The sequence below is a fragment of the Accipiter gentilis genome, chromosome 15, assembly GCF_929443795.1.
Source record: "Accipiter gentilis chromosome 15, bAccGen1.1, whole genome shotgun sequence".
NCBI lineage: Eukaryota > Metazoa > Chordata > Aves > Accipitriformes > Accipitridae > Astur > Astur gentilis.
Genome location: NC_064894.1, coordinates 26,320,874 through 26,341,434, shown reverse-complemented (window position 1 = coordinate 26,341,434; position 20,561 = coordinate 26,320,874). Strand labels below are relative to the sequence as shown.

The following is a 20,561-nucleotide window of genomic DNA, read 5'->3' as shown; positions in this document are numbered from 1 at the left end:
CCTGTAAACAATGACACATTCAGTTCCTCATATGGACAGAAACACAACCCTCTGACCTGAGTCATAAAAGTGAAACCTCCTAAAATTCCACTTCAGGGATCAGAAAGTGGTCATCTACCACTACTCATAAAAATAACTTGCCAAGAAACTCAAGCACAACCTCATATTTGCTGAAAGCTGGATACACTGCAATGCCCCTATTATCTTTTTATTTTTTTTTTTTTAGAGAAAGTCACAACCTAAAAAGGCTTCAGGCCCTGATCTGGAATTTCTATTATCACTTCCATCTTTTCAATAGGATCACAATGATGGACTGAGCAACAGGAGATGTTCTCTGTCTGAATTTGTTAATCCCGTATTTTTCTCCAGGCACAGCATACAGCCATACTGTTTTATGCTTATCATCTACAATACCCATTTTTCTCCTTACCTCTGTCCACCTGTGCTTTTGGTGCTCTAAATACAACAGCTTTACCTGCTGCAGGAGAGGAGAGGGTGTTGTGAAGTGATACATCAGAACTCTGCAGCACCTCTCCATGACAGTACTGGCAAGGGAGACTATAACAGCACGCTAGGACAATACAGGATCGATTTGGGAAGCAGGACTTACAAAAAAACGCTCCCAGAAAACTGCCTTTCTACATCAATACAACCTGCCTACCCAGAAGGAGCCCTGCTGTGACCACTCCAGAGGTGATCAAATTGGTGGATGTTTTGCTCTTAAGAAATACTTTCAATAACAGAAGCCATGGGATTGCTGACCAGAGTGCTCCCTCAAAGGCATGGCTTTTGGGAAAGCAAGCGCATGGCTACTGGCTCTAGGGAAAAACAGAAGAGAAAAAGAGAGACTAGGATGTGGCAATAGGCCTCCAAGGTCACATCAGCAAAATAAAAACAGCTATTCACAGTTCACTGTATAGAAGGCTGTAACACAGCACAGGCTGTCACAGAAAGCAGGACAAACCTGTTCAGTGGCCACTGATCAATTGCTATTTTTCTAATCATCAACAGAGCAGTTACTGCATGCCTTGCCAGAGAGACAGAAGTGAGTCTTAAAGCCCACAGGGGCACTACCACACACTAGATATATACAATGATTTTAGACCTACTGAACATGCACCTCTTTTTTTTTTTTTTTTTTTTTTTTTTTTTTTTAGTTATTGTGGCCCAACCAACCCAGTATCAGAGATAAACTGCCTTAAACTGCCTTCCTTTTCCTCCCTGGGTACAGTCACATCACTTCCCCCGTATTTAAGCAAGGAATTGGCTACAGCTGACTGTTCATCATCTGTCCACACCCACGAAGTCTCACCTGGGGTCATCACTGCTCTTCTCAGGAACATCAGCACTAGGATTTATAACAAGAGAGAGGGCGGGACAGCAGGAAGCTAAGGAACCCTGGCAATAAGAAGTTAGCTCAGGCACAGTATTACAATACAGATGAGCCAAATAAAAAGCTCGTGACCATAGAAAGAGATAATGTTCCCTTCCTTCTTTCCAGTTTCTTTTATCTCCAATCCCCACTTTCCCTACCTCCTCTGCCCCTGTTCCTGCCTGTTCCCTGCTCACAGGCTCCTTCCTTTCATCAGTCCAGGCATTAGTCTAATCAAAAGCTAGGTAAAGACCCAGCAACAACAACCACCTTTTCCAGCCAGGTTAATTCTCTGCTATTTTAGTGAGATGACTGTGAGATGTGACAGGAACCAGATCTGGCTTAGCAAAAGCAGAAGGAGCAATTTGGCCAGGAGCAAGGAAGAGACAGAAGTGAGACCTCCTTTTGGCAGTTTGTGAAACTGTGACTTAAGAACAAACTCATTCCTCAGCCTTAGCTCACATTTATCTTGCCTGGCTCTGTAAAATGGCTGAGAGGGTGAATCTTTGCATCTGGTAACTCACTACCCTCTCCTAACAACTTCTAGGTATTAATTCAGGAGTGGCTGATAAGGAAATGGTTTCCTACCACCACCAGCTTTTTTTTATTTTTACAGTCTCCTATTAAACCAAATCAATACGTGTGTGTGCATGTGCATTGTTCACCTAGTGCCATATATTCATGTCGTAAATATCCCAAATGATAGTGTCAAGATGCAAATCTCAGAAATTATTACAGGCTCATCTCTAGCACATCTTTAGCTCCTTCCTGCTTGTTAGCAGAATTTCACACACAGTGTGGTGAGCTTCAGCCAGGATCAGCTCTTCACCAAACGATCTCTCTTATGCTGCCATATGCACGTCTCCAATGAAATCAGTGTAACGTCCCTTAGGAAGCAGGAAGGAAGGTTAGCTCATTAACACACCTTCAAACCCCTGTGATGGCAACACCTTCTGTGTTTGGGTAACACCATTTGTGGCATCATCTCCAGTGTCAGGAGAGCTTCCACAGCCCCCGTGCTGCTTTCTCTCCAGATACTTGTGCCCACCCCTGTACCAGCCTCTTCACTGTGCTAGTCCATGTATTTGTAGCCACATGATAAATTATGCTGGAGAGAAGATCCATCTGGAAATACAAACCAAACAACAAACCAAAACAACAGAAAATTTTTTCCATTTTTTTCCCCCATCTGAATCAAGCCACCAACCTGGCTCTCCACGCCACCATGTAAAAGGCTCCACCAGCACAACAAAAGGGGGAAGAGGCTGGGGACAGGGACAAGAATAAGAAGGAGTAGCTGGGAGAGGAGCAAAGAGCTCTTCTGCCATCTGCCAGAGCCACCGTCTGCAGTCCCAGCCTCATCCAACACCAGTTTCGGTGCCATACCACTGCAGGTGCTCTCGGGAAACCTTCCCTTGTATTCAGACAACAGGTACCTCTGGGAAGTTAGACACCTTTGAAAAGATGCCACCCCCTTGTCTCCCAAAGCCTACATGTATTGTGCACATTAGTCATTTTGTTTCTTGGCAAACGTTTGCCCATAAAGTTTCAGAGAAGCACTACAGTAACTGCAGACCAGATGCTTCTGAGTACTACGCAGTATTTTATAGCACTGTATAGCATTTTACAAGCATTAACTAATCAACAACTCTTCCAGGTAGTTAAGTTTAATTATCCCCATTTTACAGGTGCTGAACCAGACCCAGGGAGGTTGAGAGATTTGCCCAAGGCCGAAAAACCAATTGGTGTCCAATCCTGGACTGTAAATCAGGAGCTACCTTATGTAACTTCTTCCCAATCCTTCCCCTCATCTGCTGCTGCAATACAAGCTTCTCCTGAAAACAAAACAGGCTAAAGTCCACCCCTCCCTGCCCTTCATTGCAAGGGCCAGTCGAGATGCTTTTTGTCCACCAGCTCTCCTGTAACCTTTAGTCGAGCACAGTCAAGATGGCACAAATCATCACGCTCTGGCTTTCGTCCCAAACCCCACGACTGAATCGGGCAGGCAGTATTCACAGGGCATCTCCCCATCTTTCTAACTCTGATGCCTACTTCTGTGTCATACTTATATATGATAGTTTTGTGGGTGGTTTTTTCCCCCCCTCAGTTTCCCTTTATCACCTGACTGGTCTTTTTGTGCCCACTGTTTTTTGTTTATCAGGCTTGAGCTTTTAATACCCAGCAATTGCAGTGGTGCACAAGCACCAGCTACAGTATCAACAGTTAAGTACAGACCAAAAAGTAGTGAGATGAGCAGTATACTGAGTGGATACAGCAACTTTTACTGGAAAACAACAAAGAAAAGCTGGCTGGAGAAGCGTTAGTTTTAAGGAGCTTCACCTTACAGACTACTGGATGAAACATTATCTCTGTGCACTCACAGCTGCTGGAGATTTCTCCACAGAAACGTTTGGTTAGCTGCTTTGGATTGGATTTAAAGGCTGGGCTGAGGTCAACCGGTCTCTGCAATTCTCTTCCTGAGAGTTACAGAACATTTCTGGTCCATCCAAAGGAAGGAAGGATAGTGTCTCCAAGCACCACTGGCGCTGCGATGGGAACAGAAATGCCGGTGTTAGGACAGCCTGAAGACCGATCTCTCCCTACCATCAGTGCTGTTTATCAGTCTTGAACTGGCAGCGTGGGCAGAGGTGACCAAATAGCTTTCTCCCCCCATACTTGCTCTGGCCCTCGCCTCCCTCGCTTCCCACTGCGAGCCTTCAGCAGGTCCTGTCTGATGCTTATGCTCTGGAAGAAGGCGAACAAGCTCCACATCAGTTACCCATTTCGGCTGGTCTTTGCTACGGCTCCTCAGACAAACACCACTGCTTCTGAAAGATAAAAGCACACATGGCTGCTGCTCAAAGAACAACACTTGGTAGGCCACTTAGTTTTGTTCCCTCTCCCAATTTGGGCCTCCCATGCAGAACGGCAGCCAAAACCTGTCTCAAAGATTAGGTTTGGTCTCAGAGCCCTAATCTTGGAAACACTTAAGTTGCTGACTAGTCCCAATGACTAGAGTATGGTCTTGACTCGTTTGATGCTTCATGCATGGCATTTTGCTCAAACAGAGCCCACATACATGGAAGGAAATAATCACTAAAGGACAAAGAAGAAAGACAAAGTTAAAATTGTCAGAGTGCATGCAGCTAAATACTCTCAAGTGCAACAGTATTTTGGATGTTAGTAAGACCATTCATAAATGAGAAAAGAAATTGGTATTGATTCTATGGGCTCATTTCTCAATACATCTATAGGTTGTAAAAATGTAGGAATAAATCCAATAAATTAATCTAGCTGAATAATAATAAGTTCCATTAACACGGTAATACCTACCAAATCAATATGTATGAACAATTTCAGACATCACATTTAACAGAAATTCTTCTATGAGTTAGAATGTGCTAGAATTTATTTATTTATAACAGGATGTTAAATTTGAGTTAACTCGTAGTTCATCCTAAAAGATCTCGCATACTTACACACACACACAGAGTCCTTTTTTCAAGTGAATTATTAGGGAATTATTTGGTGTCTTAAACTCAAGCAACCTCTTTAGGGCAGGAGAAAGTCTCAATCCCAGAGATTTCACTTTGTTAATATAGATGGAAGGTAACTCTTCCACTTCTGGCAACCCTCCAACCACTGCATGGCACTGCATCTCACCCTGACCACTCCGCTTCACTCCTTGAGTGTTTTTCTGCTACCAAACGGTTGTTCTGATAAGATGTCACCTTTTTCTTTAAATGAGAGAAAACTTGGAGTTTTCCTTCTCAATGCCAGTAAGCGATGCCTTCATACATCACACCACCTTGCTCCTGTGCTTCTAGATTAAGTCCTCCAAATGTCCTAGACTCTACTGAATCTCTTCAAAGACGTGATTCCCCCACCCCCGCCACAAACTGGACCCAAAAAACCACTGGCATAGACTGTCAAAAAAATGCTGGTGAGCACTAAATCAAAACAAAGCAGCTTTGGTAGAAGAACCTGAAGAGGACGCAACAGAGCAAGGTCTCCAGGGCTATGCACAGGTGTTGTCCACTCTGGGATGAGCCAAACCACACTTCTGCAAATGGTGATCCCTAAATTCTAGAAAAACAGTTGGTTTTCTACAAAGCATCCCCCTCATCACACCAGGCACCCAACAGTGGGAGTCAGGTATCCAAAATCTGACTGGAAGTTACCTGTGCATATCAGATAGGTCACACAGGAAAAGGAGGCACTTCAGTCTGATCATTACATACATTTGGGTGCTGGCTTTTTCCCCACCATGTTAGATGAAGCTGGGAAACTTTTTCTGCCTGACAGTACTTAATCCTTGTATCAGCCTGATGACAATTATATCTACAATATTAAAGTTGTATTTCCTTCAAGTATCAAATCCCATACCCATTAAAATATTTTCCAGCTCCCTGCTCGACTCTTTGCAACCTACTTGCTATTTGCTGTCCTTCCTCACTTTCAGTCTACCCAGGACAGTCCCTACAGACCTCAATATATTGGCAGCAGGGAGTTAAAAAAACATAACCAAAAGCATTTAATGTTTGTAGCAGCAGCAGAGAGAGAAAAGGAAAGGAGCAACAAGAAAGAAACACTCGCTCAGTTTCATTACGGCGCTTGCATTCTAGTAAGAAGTTATTTCAGAAGGTAAATGGCCCAAATCAGGCTGCAGAAGCCACTGAAAACATAGAGCTATATAAACTCCATAAAATAGCTGGGCTTAGAATAATCACAAGGTAATTAATTTCATTTTATTAAGTATTTTCCAGCATTTGTCTCATCACCTTAGGGGGGAAAAAGGCAAACATCCATGCAGAAGAAGAATATTGCACCCTGGGATAGCCACCGAGGCACCTGGGTAGACAAAGATCCAAATCTTGGTAAAAACCAGAAAGCATAGGGTAGGGTACAGCTTATGCCTTTACCCTCCTTGAAGCATTAGGCCCCTACCTGCCAGTGACTCACTTCAGGCCTCCTCTTGAAGACTTAGACATTTACTTCCTCTGTTCAAAAAAGGCAGAGAGAAGTCCCCCCACTTCTACTTTGCTTCTTCCACTACTTCACCACCCTCATTCAGCTCATTCCCCTCAAACTCCCTCTTCCACTGAAAGGGTCTGAGCTAGCAGCCCCAAGGCTACATTAAGGATCGGGATTTTAGTTATTAGGCTGGAGAGATCCAGGAGCGGAGCTGTGGAGCTCTCTTCCCCTTCGCTGAGGTTGATGAAGAGGTATCAGAGCAGGAACAGACTCTGGTATCTCCCTCCCATGCTGCCGGTGGCTTCCTCTCCATTTCACCAAAGAGGGGGAAACATTTAGTCCCCTCTTAACTCATTTTCCATTTTGACCAAATGGAAACCAGAAAAAGTCAGGTCACATTAAAACACTTGCTAGTTGAGAAAACTAATGAGAACAAATGTGGCACAGAAGACAGCATCATTTTAAAATCAATGCAGCCCAATAAAAGACAGTGAAGCAGGCTTTTGGACACATGCACGACAGTTTCTTTCACAAACTAACACCTGAGAGGGCTACGTAAACTAATGGCCATCACTATAAATGTTTCAAATTTTGTTTTCTTTCCATCATCAGCTAATACTGGCTTACAGGTTGCAATTAACACCAGGGCTCGGGAGGCAATAATTATGGTCTTGCTACTGGACATAAATTACCTCATTTATCTGTATTAGAGATGCAGCAATCTGTTTCAAGCATAGTGTGCTTTCATAAACGGACATTTTGAAGTCTAAAATGCCCTGGGAGATGAGCTGGGCAAAAAAGGCATCTTCTAGTTCCAAACTTTTAATTTTCAAAACTTCTCCCACTTTGCATTAGGACAAAACCATGACCTTTTGAAATTCTTCATCCCAAGAGAACCTCACAGTCCATGAGTTCACAGCAGCCTTCAGGAATGCAGCAAAGCAGAGTTAAACCTAGTCTCCTACATAAGTACTCCCATCACCAGATTACCATGAAGTCTTATTTGCTCTCCATCCAAAAAAATCTAGTCTGGACATAAGAAACCTTGCTGCACATGCTGTCTTGAGAAAATCCAATCCTTCTTGCCAAGGGTTTGACTCATCTACGTTTTCTGACAGGAAAAAAAGCTACAGCAAAAAAGAAGATTTGCTATCTGGCTCCTAAGTTCCTACATGCTGCCACAGGTCAGACCTATCCGAAGGTGGAGCACGGCCTCTCGCATCACTATGGGAAAAGGCACTGTACGGAAGTGTAATGAACGGGTTAACTTTGTTCATGAAATCGCACATGGGGGTAGAGACATTCTCCACAAATACCCCTAAAAGTCTTACTGCTAATCTTGACCTTTGGTCCGTGTATTTTAGATAAAAGTTGTAGCCCTTGTTCAAAGCAGAATAGAATCAATTCAGCTAATGGTGCTAAAACAACAAATATGATAATTTACTTACATACTAATCGGGAAGGGGGAAGACACACATTGTGAAAAAACCCAAGTGCTTAAATGTTGCGTAAAAGTCACGAGGAAAATAACAAATATAATTTACTAGATAAGGGGATTAACTCTACCACGACTACATATCTCCACAACAAAAGACATTCTACATCAAAAAGACACTTCCCCTTGAGAAGATGGACTGAATCCGCCCAATAATGAACCTACACGAGCAAAGAAAAAAAAAGGAGAAACAAGACAAGGTGAAGATTGACAAGGTCGGGGGGGGGGCATAAACTGTATAAAAGGAATGTAACTATAACAGAAAGTTGCGAGCTTTTGGCGGAGCACTGCCTTCCCGGCCGCCCAGCGCTGTTTTGCTCTTTTATCGCTTGCTAATAAATTCGACCTTTTTTATTCACTACAAATTGGCTCCTCCAATTTGTCACAAGCGTCTATAACAGAAGGAACTCACCACCACCCCAAGGGGAAATCAAAATTCAGGGCCAAAATGACTATATCGGCTACAAACAGAAGGCTGGCTTAATAAGCATCACTATTTTTTACAGTGGCACCTACATGGCGTCACTTGTGGACAGACCCTTCTGGTGAGATCAGTGGCCATCCACCCCATGTAGGAAATTATTTGGCTAGCACCATGTACCGTGGCAAATCCCAAAAAGCAGGTACGATCCCTGCAGAAATACAGCACAGTATTGCCACACAGGTGCTCTCACCGAGCTCAGCCGGGCTGTGGGGACTCTCCCTCCTCTGTCTCTTGCTCTTTAGTTCCAGCTGTACTGAGGAGAATGTGATGCATGGTAGTCAAACCCACTACCTCAATCACTTGGTGTCTCTGAGAAAAATGACGGAGAGTGAATACGTATTGAAGAAATTGTTTCTTAAATCACAAGAGAAACCAAGTCAGAGAAGGCTGAAAGACAAGCTTCAAAACTGGTGTTTTCAGTAAAAATCCCAGAGAGACAGATGACAGACGTAAATAAGCAGAGACAGGTAGATTAGGTGGTTCACAACATGAATTTCACAACCCCCAATACTTACACACTTTACAGTCATAGCAATTTATGAGTCCCCATACAGCTGTTCTTGCAACAAGTGATTTCAGCTTAGTTTGAGCTCAGCTCACAAGGCTTTGAGCATGAGTCTTCTGTTGCTGTTGGGTTTGCGGGGCGATTTTTATAGTTTTTTTAAAGTCGAGCTTCTTCAGCAAGTTCTTTTTCCTAAGCTTTCCTGGTTATTAGCCCTAATCAGTATTCCAGTGCTGATCTGTAAGGCTATCTGCTGACTTAAAGGAAGGGAACACCTCACTAATAGCCCCAGTGTTTCCCTCTGCCTGCAGAAACAACCGATAAGGACAGAGACTCTAGCCATCCCCAAAGAGACAGAGCCACAAAGAGCCCTTCTGATCGCTACTGGCATCTGGCCTTCCCCTCATTAGCACATTAAAGCTGCTCTGTCCATCCCATAAGAGCCACTCTGTCCATTCCTCCAGCTTTCTCTATGGAGCCATTTACAGTGCTGCTCCTTTGAAACCCCCCTAGTTCAAGAGGCAGTAACCCCTTCCCAAAGCCCATGGCACAGCCACTGTCAAAAATTCCCACTTACAGACAGGCACCCAGTAAGTACCGGCCTTCTGAATGTCATAGGTAGACAGAAGACACCCACATATTTCGCCTTGCCAAATTGCCTCTCCTAGGGAAAGTCTATTCCCGGTCAGTATGTGGGCCGTCGGGTTTAGATTACAGGGCACTTACCGTATCAAATCACTCCAAACAATTCCTGTTTCAGAATAGGACCAGCAAGGCTTGTATCTCCTTAGCTGCAAATTCTCAGGAGCAAAAAAAAAAACCAGGCAAGGGGGACAAAGCTTTCCAACTCTGACTCCAAAACCTGTTAGGAAACCACACTCAGACGCTTTGAAACCACACTTGGACAGACTTCCAGTACCGGCTACAGCAGCAACATGGAAGCTTTATGTACCTTAGCTCATCTTCACTCCCAAATCAAAGCACTTTAAGTGTACTATGGCATGCCAGTAAGTGTGTCTTCACTGAAATAAGTTGTTTGGAGGGAAGAGGAAGAGCATTTTTTCCTCCCATTTTACAGGTATTTCCCTTATGCACCCATATTATCAGGAACATAGCTAATACACGGAGGTCACTTGCTTTCAAAATGGCAATTACAAGTAAACTAATGAGAAAAGGAAACAGCGGACAATTTTACATCAGTTGATTTCTATATCCTCTGCCAGGATGCTTTCCTACAGGCAGATATGACCTTCCCACTTCCCCGACCAAAAAGAATAATACTAACAGGTACAAGAAAGCCAACCTAGTTGCTTTTTCTATGCTCTGAACTCATTGTCTTTGACTTATTTCAGAATGGTATAAATATTTTTACCTAAAAGGAGAGCTACAGCTATCTGAATTGGGCTCAGACTCATTCTTCTACAGTCACTGTTATTCTGGGTGGACTTTGAGAAGCTATTTGTACTTTTTAAGAATAAAAATCCCAAAGGAAGCCAATCCTTTTGTTTTGAAGAAGAAAGCAAAGCAACTGAAGGTTATGAACAGTCACTCTTTTTTTGGATTCCAAATATGATATCTTTGATCCTTGACTTGCTTTTCATTAAGGAAAAATGCCATAAATTATTTGGTTTGTTTGCCTCTCTGATCAGTCAACTGAAAGACGTTATTGCTTTGGGGCAATGAAATACGTTGACTCAATTTCATTATTATTCAGTTTCAGGTTCTTTTTAGTACATAAACTCCCTCTGTCTGATTTACTGTGTGGATAAGCGTTATTAGGAAAAAAACAAAACAAAACATTGGGTTATAGTTTTTCATACTTGCACTGTCATTTAAACAGCTCTCATCTCTGAAGAGTTAGTAGCCTTGACACACAGTTCAAGTTCAAAATTAGTCAGCTAGTGGGCCAAATTCTTCCTCAACTTCATTATCAGGGATGAATTGGGCCTGTAACATACTAAAAAGGCAAAAGTTTTACTCAGACTGTATCCAGACAACCAGGCTTTCTGACAAGGAGAATCCAAATTGCTTTTCTTCATGTAATTTTGCCCAATAAATCACTGCCTAACTTAATGAATTATACTTATTAGCAGCATTATTTTTCTTCCTTTTCCTAAGAAAGGTAGTGGTAAGTAGACCATACACTGGCTTTATGCACGAGGCTAAAATTTACCTGATAAAGTGAATAAGTGAGCAAAGAAGTAGAGAGAGACTCGCACTGCTCCAGAGAAAGCTTTTGCAATTCACTAGTGCAGAGAACATAACTACAAAGCTGTTTAAAAGATGGCATGGGACTGAGTGCCTGAAATTACTCCTACTCCATTTTCTGATATCGAGTTGAATATGTCTCTGATATTCTGATATGATTTTTAGGAAACTTCTGAAAAATACAAAGTCCCATTTAGCAACAGAGAGCAAGAAAAAGCACAGGAAGACATCCTTGAAACAGCAAGATAAGGCACAGCTAGATTTTATAGCAAGTATTCCTTAAGAAAGTACTAAAAGAGAGAAGTGGGTAAACCCAGAATGTGCCATCCAGCTTTCTAAAAAAGGACTCGTCAAGGAAAGCAATACAATAGCAGGGTCTTAGACGTGACTTTGGAGACCTGAGTTTATTGATGCGGCTATGGTATTTTTTGTTTCCTGGAATAATCTCATTTACTTAGGTAAAATAACTTTGTCATAGTATCTAAACATATTAACGCATTTTCCTTGCAGAAACTTCATTTTCCCTCCTTGTCCTGGTGCCTAGGACTACAGAGATAATGTCCATGTACAAGCAGGTACCTCATTTGTTGGCTCTCATTTAGATAAAGAATTTGCAAGAATCCCCCAAAGAGATCATTTGGCATGTTTCAGCCCCTGTGTTTCAGCAATGTTTTTCTCTGTCCAGTTCCTCTAAAGTGCTGATAACCAGCCTTCCCAACATGAGATTGACCTGTAAATTAGTTCAAAAGGCTTCAGGGGCCACAGGCAATGTTTGGCAGGTGATTCTCTGCTCTCGACCCTTTCAGTCACCCAGGGAGTGCAAAGAAGGGAGATGAGCCACCCCTCTGTGCTGGGATACAGCCAGACAGAGTGAGTTCAGACCTACCAACAGATATCTGAAACACGCAGGTGCCAGGGTGGAGGCAAAGAGAACCACAGAATTCCAAACCTCATGATTTTCTCCTTTTTTTCTTGGTTCCCACTATAGGTGGGAGGCAATGCGGAGCAGGTGAGTCACTGCTTATTAAGTGGTCCTCCACAAACAGACAGAGTTGGTGGAGTCCAATTTTGGCTTCGCAGAGGCTGTAGGGAAGCAAGCAAGCAAGCAAGCAGCCAACATTATTCTTTGTCTCCCCTGCAACAGACCAGGGCAAGGTCAGCCAGGGACACCTGCTCAGCAAATGGCACAAGGTACCAGGCAGGGCCCTGCAGCTGGGATTCATGGACCACGGGTGTGATTCACAGGTCCAGGAAAGTATTCGCAGTAGGTAATCACCACAACATTTCCCCTTAATGCAATGGCAATTCACAGGCATCCTCTCTGGACTTCCAGGATAAAAGGAAGCTTGTTCCTGTTGTAGCAGGTCCTGTTCACCATCACTGGCAGCTCAGAATTTATATCCAAACCATTCCAGTAAATCCCACAATTTCACTGAGTGTCTCCAGTCCTCCATGATTCTGACCCTTCAGTTTTGTGTTTTACTTGGTTTTCTGTTACGGCCAACTTTTTCACAGAGTGCAGTGTTTGCTGTGATCACTGAAATAGATTTTTACTGTCAACCAGCTCTGCTTTCAGTATGTTCTCTCTCAAACACCCTGGAGGGGTTGTTCCAGTGTTTCTCTATTACCTTGGGATCTATTGAGTGAACAAGGAGGAGAGGTTGGAAGGTGAAGTTAAAATAAGTTTCCATAGCTTGTAAATTTTAAGAGGAGCCTTGGAAGGCAATTCAGGAATCACCAAGTGCCTGGGTGACCAAACTACTACATATAAGGTGAGAGAGAAATTATGCTCAGTTTCTGCCAGTACCTATCCATCCCCATTCTCCTGCTGTCTTGTTTCCTCCCTGACCATACTGGAGTCTGATCCCTCCCAGGGGACAGACTTTTTAGCAGGGCCTGTTGCAACAGGACAAGGGGCAATGGTTTTAAACTAAAAGAGGGTGGATTCAGACTAGATATGAGGAAGAAACTTTTTACGAGGGTGATGAAACACTGGCACAGGTTGCCCAGAGAGGTGGTAGATGCCCCATGCCTGGAAATGTTCAAGGTCAGGTTGGACAGAGCTCTGAGCAACCTGATCGAGTTGAAGATGTCCCTGCTCGTCGCAGCGGGGGGTTGGACTAGGTGACCTTCAAGGGTCCCTTCCAACCCAAACCATTCTATGATTCTCCCAGCTACACAGGTTTCTGGCAACCCCAGCTGTTGTCAACCTTTTTATTTTGTTCGTCGGCCTGAGGAGCCCCCACTTTGTCTAGCAGAAAACAGAACCCCATGAGCTCAACTCAATGAGTCAATCAGGAACCTTTCACAAATGGGTCTCACAGAAATGGTGCACACAAAGTATAGACAGCACGGGGAAAGTGCTACCCTTTTCCAGCAGAAAAACATTAACTGAAGAAGCCAATGCTTGGTTTGTTCTGGCCTCCTCCTTCTTTAGGGATATGGCATCCATATTTCTTCCTTCCCCTTACACATTTGCATGCTATTGTTTCCATAGATGATGAAAACATAAACATTGTGTCAAGATTTGTTTCACTGCACCAGGATTCACTTCACTGTATCAACAGGAATGTTGCATGAAAGCCATGACGCTAGGTGGGCCAAGTCATTAGTTCCCATGTAAAGTTGAAGGAAACCTAACTAACTCAGGCAAAATTTCCCTTAATACAGACACTTTGGGATGGTCTAAGGATTCTCTTACACAAAGCAAAGGCTGCCTTAAACACCACAGTAACAGGTCTTCTCCCTCTCCATAAATCACATAAATCTGGAAAAATTTGACTCTAGTTTCACGTTTGAGGAGGAGAAAAGAACATGTCCATGAAAAAGTGACTGGGCTGCTGCTCATTAGGGTCCTCCTCTGGGCAATGGGAGATCTTGTTTCTAGATTCAAGTTTCCGAATCAGAACAGAGATTTGAACTTTGGTCACGAGAGCCAATTTCTATCCTTTTCCCCCTTCAAAAAAAGCTCTAGATTTTCTCATTTCAATCATGTATTTATAACAATAAATATTGATTTGATTCTTTATCTATGGCTGAGAGTCATATATATATATGCACAAGCATGGTAACTGCTTGAACTGTATGAATTAATCCAACACCTCCTAGCCAAGAAGGCTGCGGTCAATGTGATAGTTCCCCAGAGGTCACTGTTACCACCCTTGAGCAGGAGTACCTATTGCTTCTGCACCTGATCCCCCCACCACATCTTCATACATCTCTTGCTGCCCCTGAGAAAACTTCTATTCTCTAGTGTCTTATTTCAGGACTGACACAAAACTCAGGATGACCAAGCAGAAGGCAAGAAGGATTTTGCAAGCACGGGACACCTAAAATGACATAGACCATTGGGTTGAAGAATTGAGTGAATATTACTATACTGAGAGTTGCAAATGCACACGTACAAGAAAATGTGTAATTGAGTTTGAGCTGAAGCAGCTCTTACTTGTTTCGACTTCTTTTCAACCCTTCTCATGCTCCAATAACAAAGGATAAGTACTTCCTCCCTTACTGATGCTTTTAAGGATCCTCCTAGAATGGTAACAGTTAATCAACTGTGTATAATAGCAATGACCTGTGAGCAATCAAATACCTTCAGGTATTTGTAACAAGGATACAAAGCAACAATGATAATTTCCTAATGTTTAAAAGCTTGAAAGGGTCTGCGACCTTCACCTTCAAAACTAGTATATCCGTACAGAAGTGCTGTTTTTCTTAGTAGCTCATGCATATCACACGTATCCAAAACTAAAGCGGGGACGACGAGGCCGACAGCGGTACGCACCATCCCACTGCCGCTCACAACGCCGCAACTGCTCTATTTAGCACGTAAAAGTCATTAGGCAGAAGTGATGGCTTCAGCTGGCTTTTCAGACAGGAGCCTGGAGGCTCCTTCTGGAGAAGTGCAACCAGTTAGGCTCTGGGTAGACTCTGTTTCGTAGTAAAAACCTCAGCCCTAATCAAATGCAGCGCGGAAGAAACAACCGGCCAAGAGGAGAGGCGTAAAGGATTTAAGTAAGATGGTTCCAGTGTTTTCTTGTGCGTTCGGCGAAATAATTTACCCCGGGGACCCTGCAGTTCTCCTATCTTGGCATTGCCAATTCTGAGCCAGACGCACAGCCGAACCGACCGGCGACCGTCTCGCCGGCATCCCGCTCCCGCAGCCAGAGCGCAACGCTTCCCCCTCACCGCGCCAGCCTGGACGGAAATCGGGCAAAAATCCCACACGGGGCCACCCGGCATCCCCCCCCCCCCCCCGCCCAGCACCAACCCCCGCCCGGCCGCTGCTGCGGGGAGCCCCGCCGGGACGGGGTGGGGGGACGACGGCCGCCCGGTCTCCGCCGCCCGCGCTCCAACTTCCCCGGCGGCGCCTCCGCCACCGGCCGGGCTGCGGCAGCGGGGACGTGGGGTCCCTCCTCCCCACCGCCACCCTCCCCCCCCCCCGGGCCTGTCCGCGACGGGCCAGGAAAGCCGAAGCCGGCGGGGGGCGCCGCTGCGGGGGTGTGCCTGCGGGCAGGGCAGGTGCGACCGGCACCGGAGGGGAGGGAACGGGCCGGGGCCGCGCCTCACGCCGCCGCCTCAGAGGCAACAATGGGCCGGGGGGAGGCTCCGCGCCGCCGCCGCCCGCCAGCGGCTTCGGCGGGGAACGGCGCTGCCAGCCCAGCCGAGCTGAGGAGGGGAGCCGAGCTGAGGGGAGCCGAGCCGCGCTGAGGGGAGCCGCGCTGAGGGGAGCCGCGCTGAGGGGAGCCCAGCCGAGCGAGCCGCCCCGCCGGACCCCCGGCGTTCCCCCCTCCCTCCCCGCTCCACCTCGCCGAGGGGGCCGGTCCGGGGCTCCCCCGACGGCCGCCCCCGGCACCTCCGCGCCCCAGCGGGGCGGGGAGCCGGTCCGCGCCGCCGGAGCCCCGGTCCGTCCCCCCGGCCCTCACCTGTTCAGCACTTTCCTGATCCTCTGGCGCACGCTGGAGGAGGGCGCGGAGATGCCGCTCCTGCCGCCGCCGCTGCCGCCCTCCGCCGGCAGGTTCTCGATGGTGGCCACGACATGGCTGGGCTGCGGCGGGTGGTGCGGCGGCGGCGGCGGCTGCGGCGGCGGGGGGTGGCGGTGGTGGCGGTGGCGTTCTGGGGAGAGCATCGCGGCGGGGCTGCGCCTCAGCGGAGAGCGGGGCTCATCCCGGCGGGCGCTGCTGCTGCTGCTGCTGCTGCTGCCGCTGCTGCTGCCGCCGGCGCTGGCTTCCCTCGGCTTCCGGGCAGCGCCAGACCCTCGCCCGCTCCTCCCTCACTGGGCTGCCATGCAGCGAGGGGCGGGCTGCCGCCGCCGCCGCCAGCGAGTGCCGCTCACGGTCGACGAAGTGGCAGCAGTTGGGCGACCCTCCCTCCTCCTCCTCCTCCTCCCTCTCCTCCTCCTCCTCCCTCTCCTCACACCCCCCGCGCCCAGCCGGTGCGCTCCCCCCTCGGCGAAGCCGCCGCTGCGCCGCCCTCGATCCCTTTTGTTCCCCGCTGCTACCGCCGCGGCCCGGCCCGGCCCGGCCCGGCCCGTCACGGCGGCGGAGCCCCCCTCAGAGCCCTGCGTGGCGGCGCCCGCCCTTGCGCGCCGCCGGCCGAGGCCGCCAGGGGGCGCCGCCGCCGCCGCCGGCAGCAGCAGCGTCCGCCGTTGCCTCCGCGGGGCGCTGGGAGTCGGGCGGGGTTGGCGGCCGCCCCCGGAGGAACGGCGGTACGGCGGGGTTCACGGCGGGGTCCCGCCGCCGTCGTCGTCGTCGTTCCCCGCCTCCCCGCCCGCTGAGGTCCGCGCTGGGTGGGCGAGGGAAGGGGGGGAAACCCGGGCCAGAGCGCTTGTTTCGCCCGAACTTCACCCCGGTGAATACTCATCGGTTGTCTTTTGGGGTGTTCGGTTGCCTTTTTGGGGGTGCGTTGTTTGGGGAGTGGGTTTTTTGGGCGAGTCGGTGGACTCTTGGCCACAGCTGGGCAACGCGGCACCTCCTCCGCTGGCCGGGATGGCGTGAGCACCCAGGGACGGGCACGCGTTTGTCCTCGCGGGCTGTGAGCCGGAAAAAAGCGTAAATCAAAACCGGCTCTGAACAACCCCCCGTGCTCGGCGTAATGGCGGGGAGGCACCGAAGGGACGGCGGTCGCCGTGAAGTTCAGAGCTCCGTACGTTTTTCGTGGGGACGGCGCGCTTCAAGTTCACGTTGGGCGAGGCTTGTTCCAGACTGTGGGGTTAAGCCTCGTTCCAGTACGGGGAGTCTCTCTGAAAAGAAATGGAATGAACGTGGTTTTAGTAGTTCCTATTCTAAAGAGTAAGATATTTCATTTTAACAATTGAATTAGGCTCGCAGGAGGTAAAATGTATACCTACCTTTTAAGTTGATCACGTCTCTCTGAAACATGTTACCTGATAATTTTGCCAAGTCCTGTAAGCGAAATAAATCTGAAATTTCACCTTTTCCGTTCAATTGTTCCCCCCCCCCCCACTTCTTTTTGCCGAAGACTCTTCCGCTATACTCCTGTTTGTCTGAACCTTACACAAAGCCATGAAGGTGAGAGGAACATTTGTAAGAAGCAGGGGAATGTGGTTATAAAGCTGTGGAGTGTCCCCCAGGGAAATCAGATAGATGTAATACTCGAAATTTCTCTTGCTTTTTTTTTAATGACTACGTTTCAGGTCGGTAGTGGCTGTTTATAGGAACTATTCCGTTTGCCGATATTAATTTTTAATACGTCAGTTTACTCTGAGTACCTCAGCAGCCTCAGTCTATCAGGTCTTCAGATGAGATCCAGTGGAGCGTGTGGCTCTACCAGAGGAATGCTTTTGAAGACGGGGCTCGCTCGCTTGAAATCCTCTAAAGTTCATTCTCCGTTCTGGGCAAAAAGCCAGCTGTTTTCAGCGCGAGCCGAACCTCAGTTGAATCGGATTATGCTACTAAGAGATTCTCCTCTCTCCTGTTCCCCCCATGGCAACCACATGTTTCCAGAAGTGGAGAGAAGATGAGGTTCATTCTCCCTGGCAGCAATTGGAAGTGGAAGGGACAGAGCCTCCCGAGCCGCGGTGTCCGCAGCCGCGGCGGGACGAGGTTCGCTGCAGGGCTGGCCGCCGGCGCAGCCGTCGCCACTCTGTGCCGTCACCGTGCGGGCCCAGCCGTAGGACCCCCAAATCACACCCTCAACTCTGTCCCGTCTACCTCTAGCACTTATTTGTTAATGTTTCCATGCCCTTCCTTCAAGGTGGTGTTTCTCCAAACTGCAGCTGGATGGCAACTGCAAATATTCTGGAACTACTCTCTGTGCCGGTATGAGAGGGTTTAGATAAGGGATGTGTTTGCTCCGGGGTGCTCAGTGGCCGTTTCAGACTAATCTGACAGCTGAGTGGATCGGAACAACAGTGTTTGTCTAACTTTATTCCTACTGATTAAACCAAATGAATGCATACCTGAAGTCCAGTTTGGGATCTGCTGATAAACAGAGGGGGGCCGTAGGAAGTTCCTGTCCTCAGGACAGCCCCCTTATTTAGCAGCCCCCCTTTCTACCGATGCAGAGGGAAAGGGTAGGTCTGTGCAGACAGCCCTGCTGCCATCGCGATGAATGGATTTCTTGCACACGCAGGTCTATCAGGAATACGACGCCAAATGTTTGCTGTATCCAATAAAATTGCTTCCAATGACTTTTCAGTTTGTCTCACTATCGTACCGCACGTGTAGCGTTATGCCATCCCATGTATTTCTGCATTTAATGTTACAGTTCACTCATGCTGGGTTTTTTCCATGATTAGACAAAATTACTGGGAGGAGCAATTACACTGGATGTATCCTGTTTAGCAGTATCAGCAGACTGACTGCATCATACAATCAGTAGTGACTGATTGAGAACGGCGTTTTTTAACTTTTTAATAATCACTCAAGATGCTGTTCATGTGGCTAAATATCCCTTGCAGTCTGAGCACTCTTGGCCTGGTTTCAAACACAGTGCTAAGCATGTTCAGCTCCCTTGTAGCTGTTTCTCAGTGTGTTGACATTCAACTACGGCACGTCACATCTTCATTAATGTAACGCTCAGCTGGATTAATTTTACCAAAAGATAAGATTAGAATTTGTACAACTGTGCAAACGATTTTTTCCTTAAGCATTTCATCCCCCTGGTTAACAGGTGAACATGCTAGTGGTTGGTCCGATGACTCCTTTTTGTGGTTTACGCTGAAGAAGTGTTTTGCCTTCAAGCATTAAGTCTGAGTTTAATTCTAGGTTTTTCCAAAATTGTCACATGAGTTTAAACCCAGGTTCTTGAAGGTGCTGAACTGACTCAGCCTTTTTGGTCACCAATGTCCTCCATAAATAAAATGAAAACACCTCTCCGTGGCCACCTGAGTTCACAGGGGACCAAGTCATTATTTTTTTTTTTAATTTCTGTTGTAAACATGCACAAAGCTGTTGCAACAGCAGCCACGCTGACTGGCTAACGCACTGCCCGGAGGCCTGGCTCAAGCCTAAATCCTAGTGCCAGAAGCCCAGTCCTTAAGCTAAAAGTGGGGAAGTCCTCTCCTGGGGGTAGCTGTAGCTGTGCTCTGACCCCACTCGAGACCTGGCAGGGCTTGCAGCGAGACCAGAGGCTAACCAGTAACTAGAGGGAAAATGGGGCACCGTAAGCAGGGGAGCAGTGTCAACAAATGAGAAATTCTTATAAAGATGTGCACATCCATCTCCAAGTAGGTTGAATGCTGGATGTGGGGACTTGGGCTCTCACCTCAGCTTAGCCAAATTTTAGAGAGTTAGAACTCAGTCTTTCCTATTCCAGCTGAGTCTCCTGGAATTGCTGAAATTGCTCTTCTGCAGTACTGTCGGCATCCCTTGGTCCCCAGCTGATGAACAACTCTAAGAAAAGAAACCCCAATTCCAGTGGCTGCAGCTCTCACCTAAGATGTGGAACAGCTGTGAGTGTTGTATTCCCAAGGATGTTTGGCTTGTCGTGGGGATTCAGTCAGGCAATCAGCCTCTTCCGTCACGTTTTTTCAGGGGTGGGAAAACTGAGGTACTGAAGCAGCTCTGGCCAAGACGGGACATGATCTGTCGCTTCTCAAGCAAGCATCAGGTCTACCAAGAAGATGAGTCGTGATCTCCTTTTTGTCTGTCGGAATGGCTATTCTATATTTGCGGATTGATTTATATCAATATTATACTTTGATTTATTAATATTTAAATTTTAATATTTTGCATAATATTTTATTTATATTCAATCTTTTAATTTGATATAAACATTGCTTGGTAATTATTGATAAATCAAATATTACATTTGTATTTGATTTTATACCTGGAATGAAATAGTTGCAGCTGGAGGGAATGAGAAGACCTTTTGTTAGTACACACTACTGCAACACCACAGGGGTCAACGTTAGCTCACAGGCAAGATTTATCCCACTTGTTCCTGCATGGCGTTCCAGAGAGGAGTTACTCATGTGTCCGGTGAGTTTGAGTTGAGCACTGTCCTGAAGCTGTAGCGCCTCTGCCTACCTTATTTAAAAGTAGTCCATGTATCTTTACACGTA

The 20,561-nt window shown here is 46.9% G+C and overlaps 1 protein-coding gene across 1 annotated transcript in view; it reads right to left on the bottom strand.

Annotated features, from left to right (window-relative positions):
* The window catches only part of SLC35F1 (solute carrier family 35 member F1), a 254,948-nt gene extending 238,540 nt beyond the window's left edge, over positions 1-16,408 (bottom strand). Inside the window, exon 1 of the mRNA XM_049818157.1 lies at positions 15,961-16,408. Within this exon, the coding sequence (XP_049674114.1) occupies positions 15,961-16,163 (203 nt within the window). The 5' untranslated portion in view covers positions 16,164-16,408. The remainder of the gene's footprint in view (positions 1-15,960) is intronic.
* Positions 16,409-20,561: the final 4,153 nt, after the last annotated feature.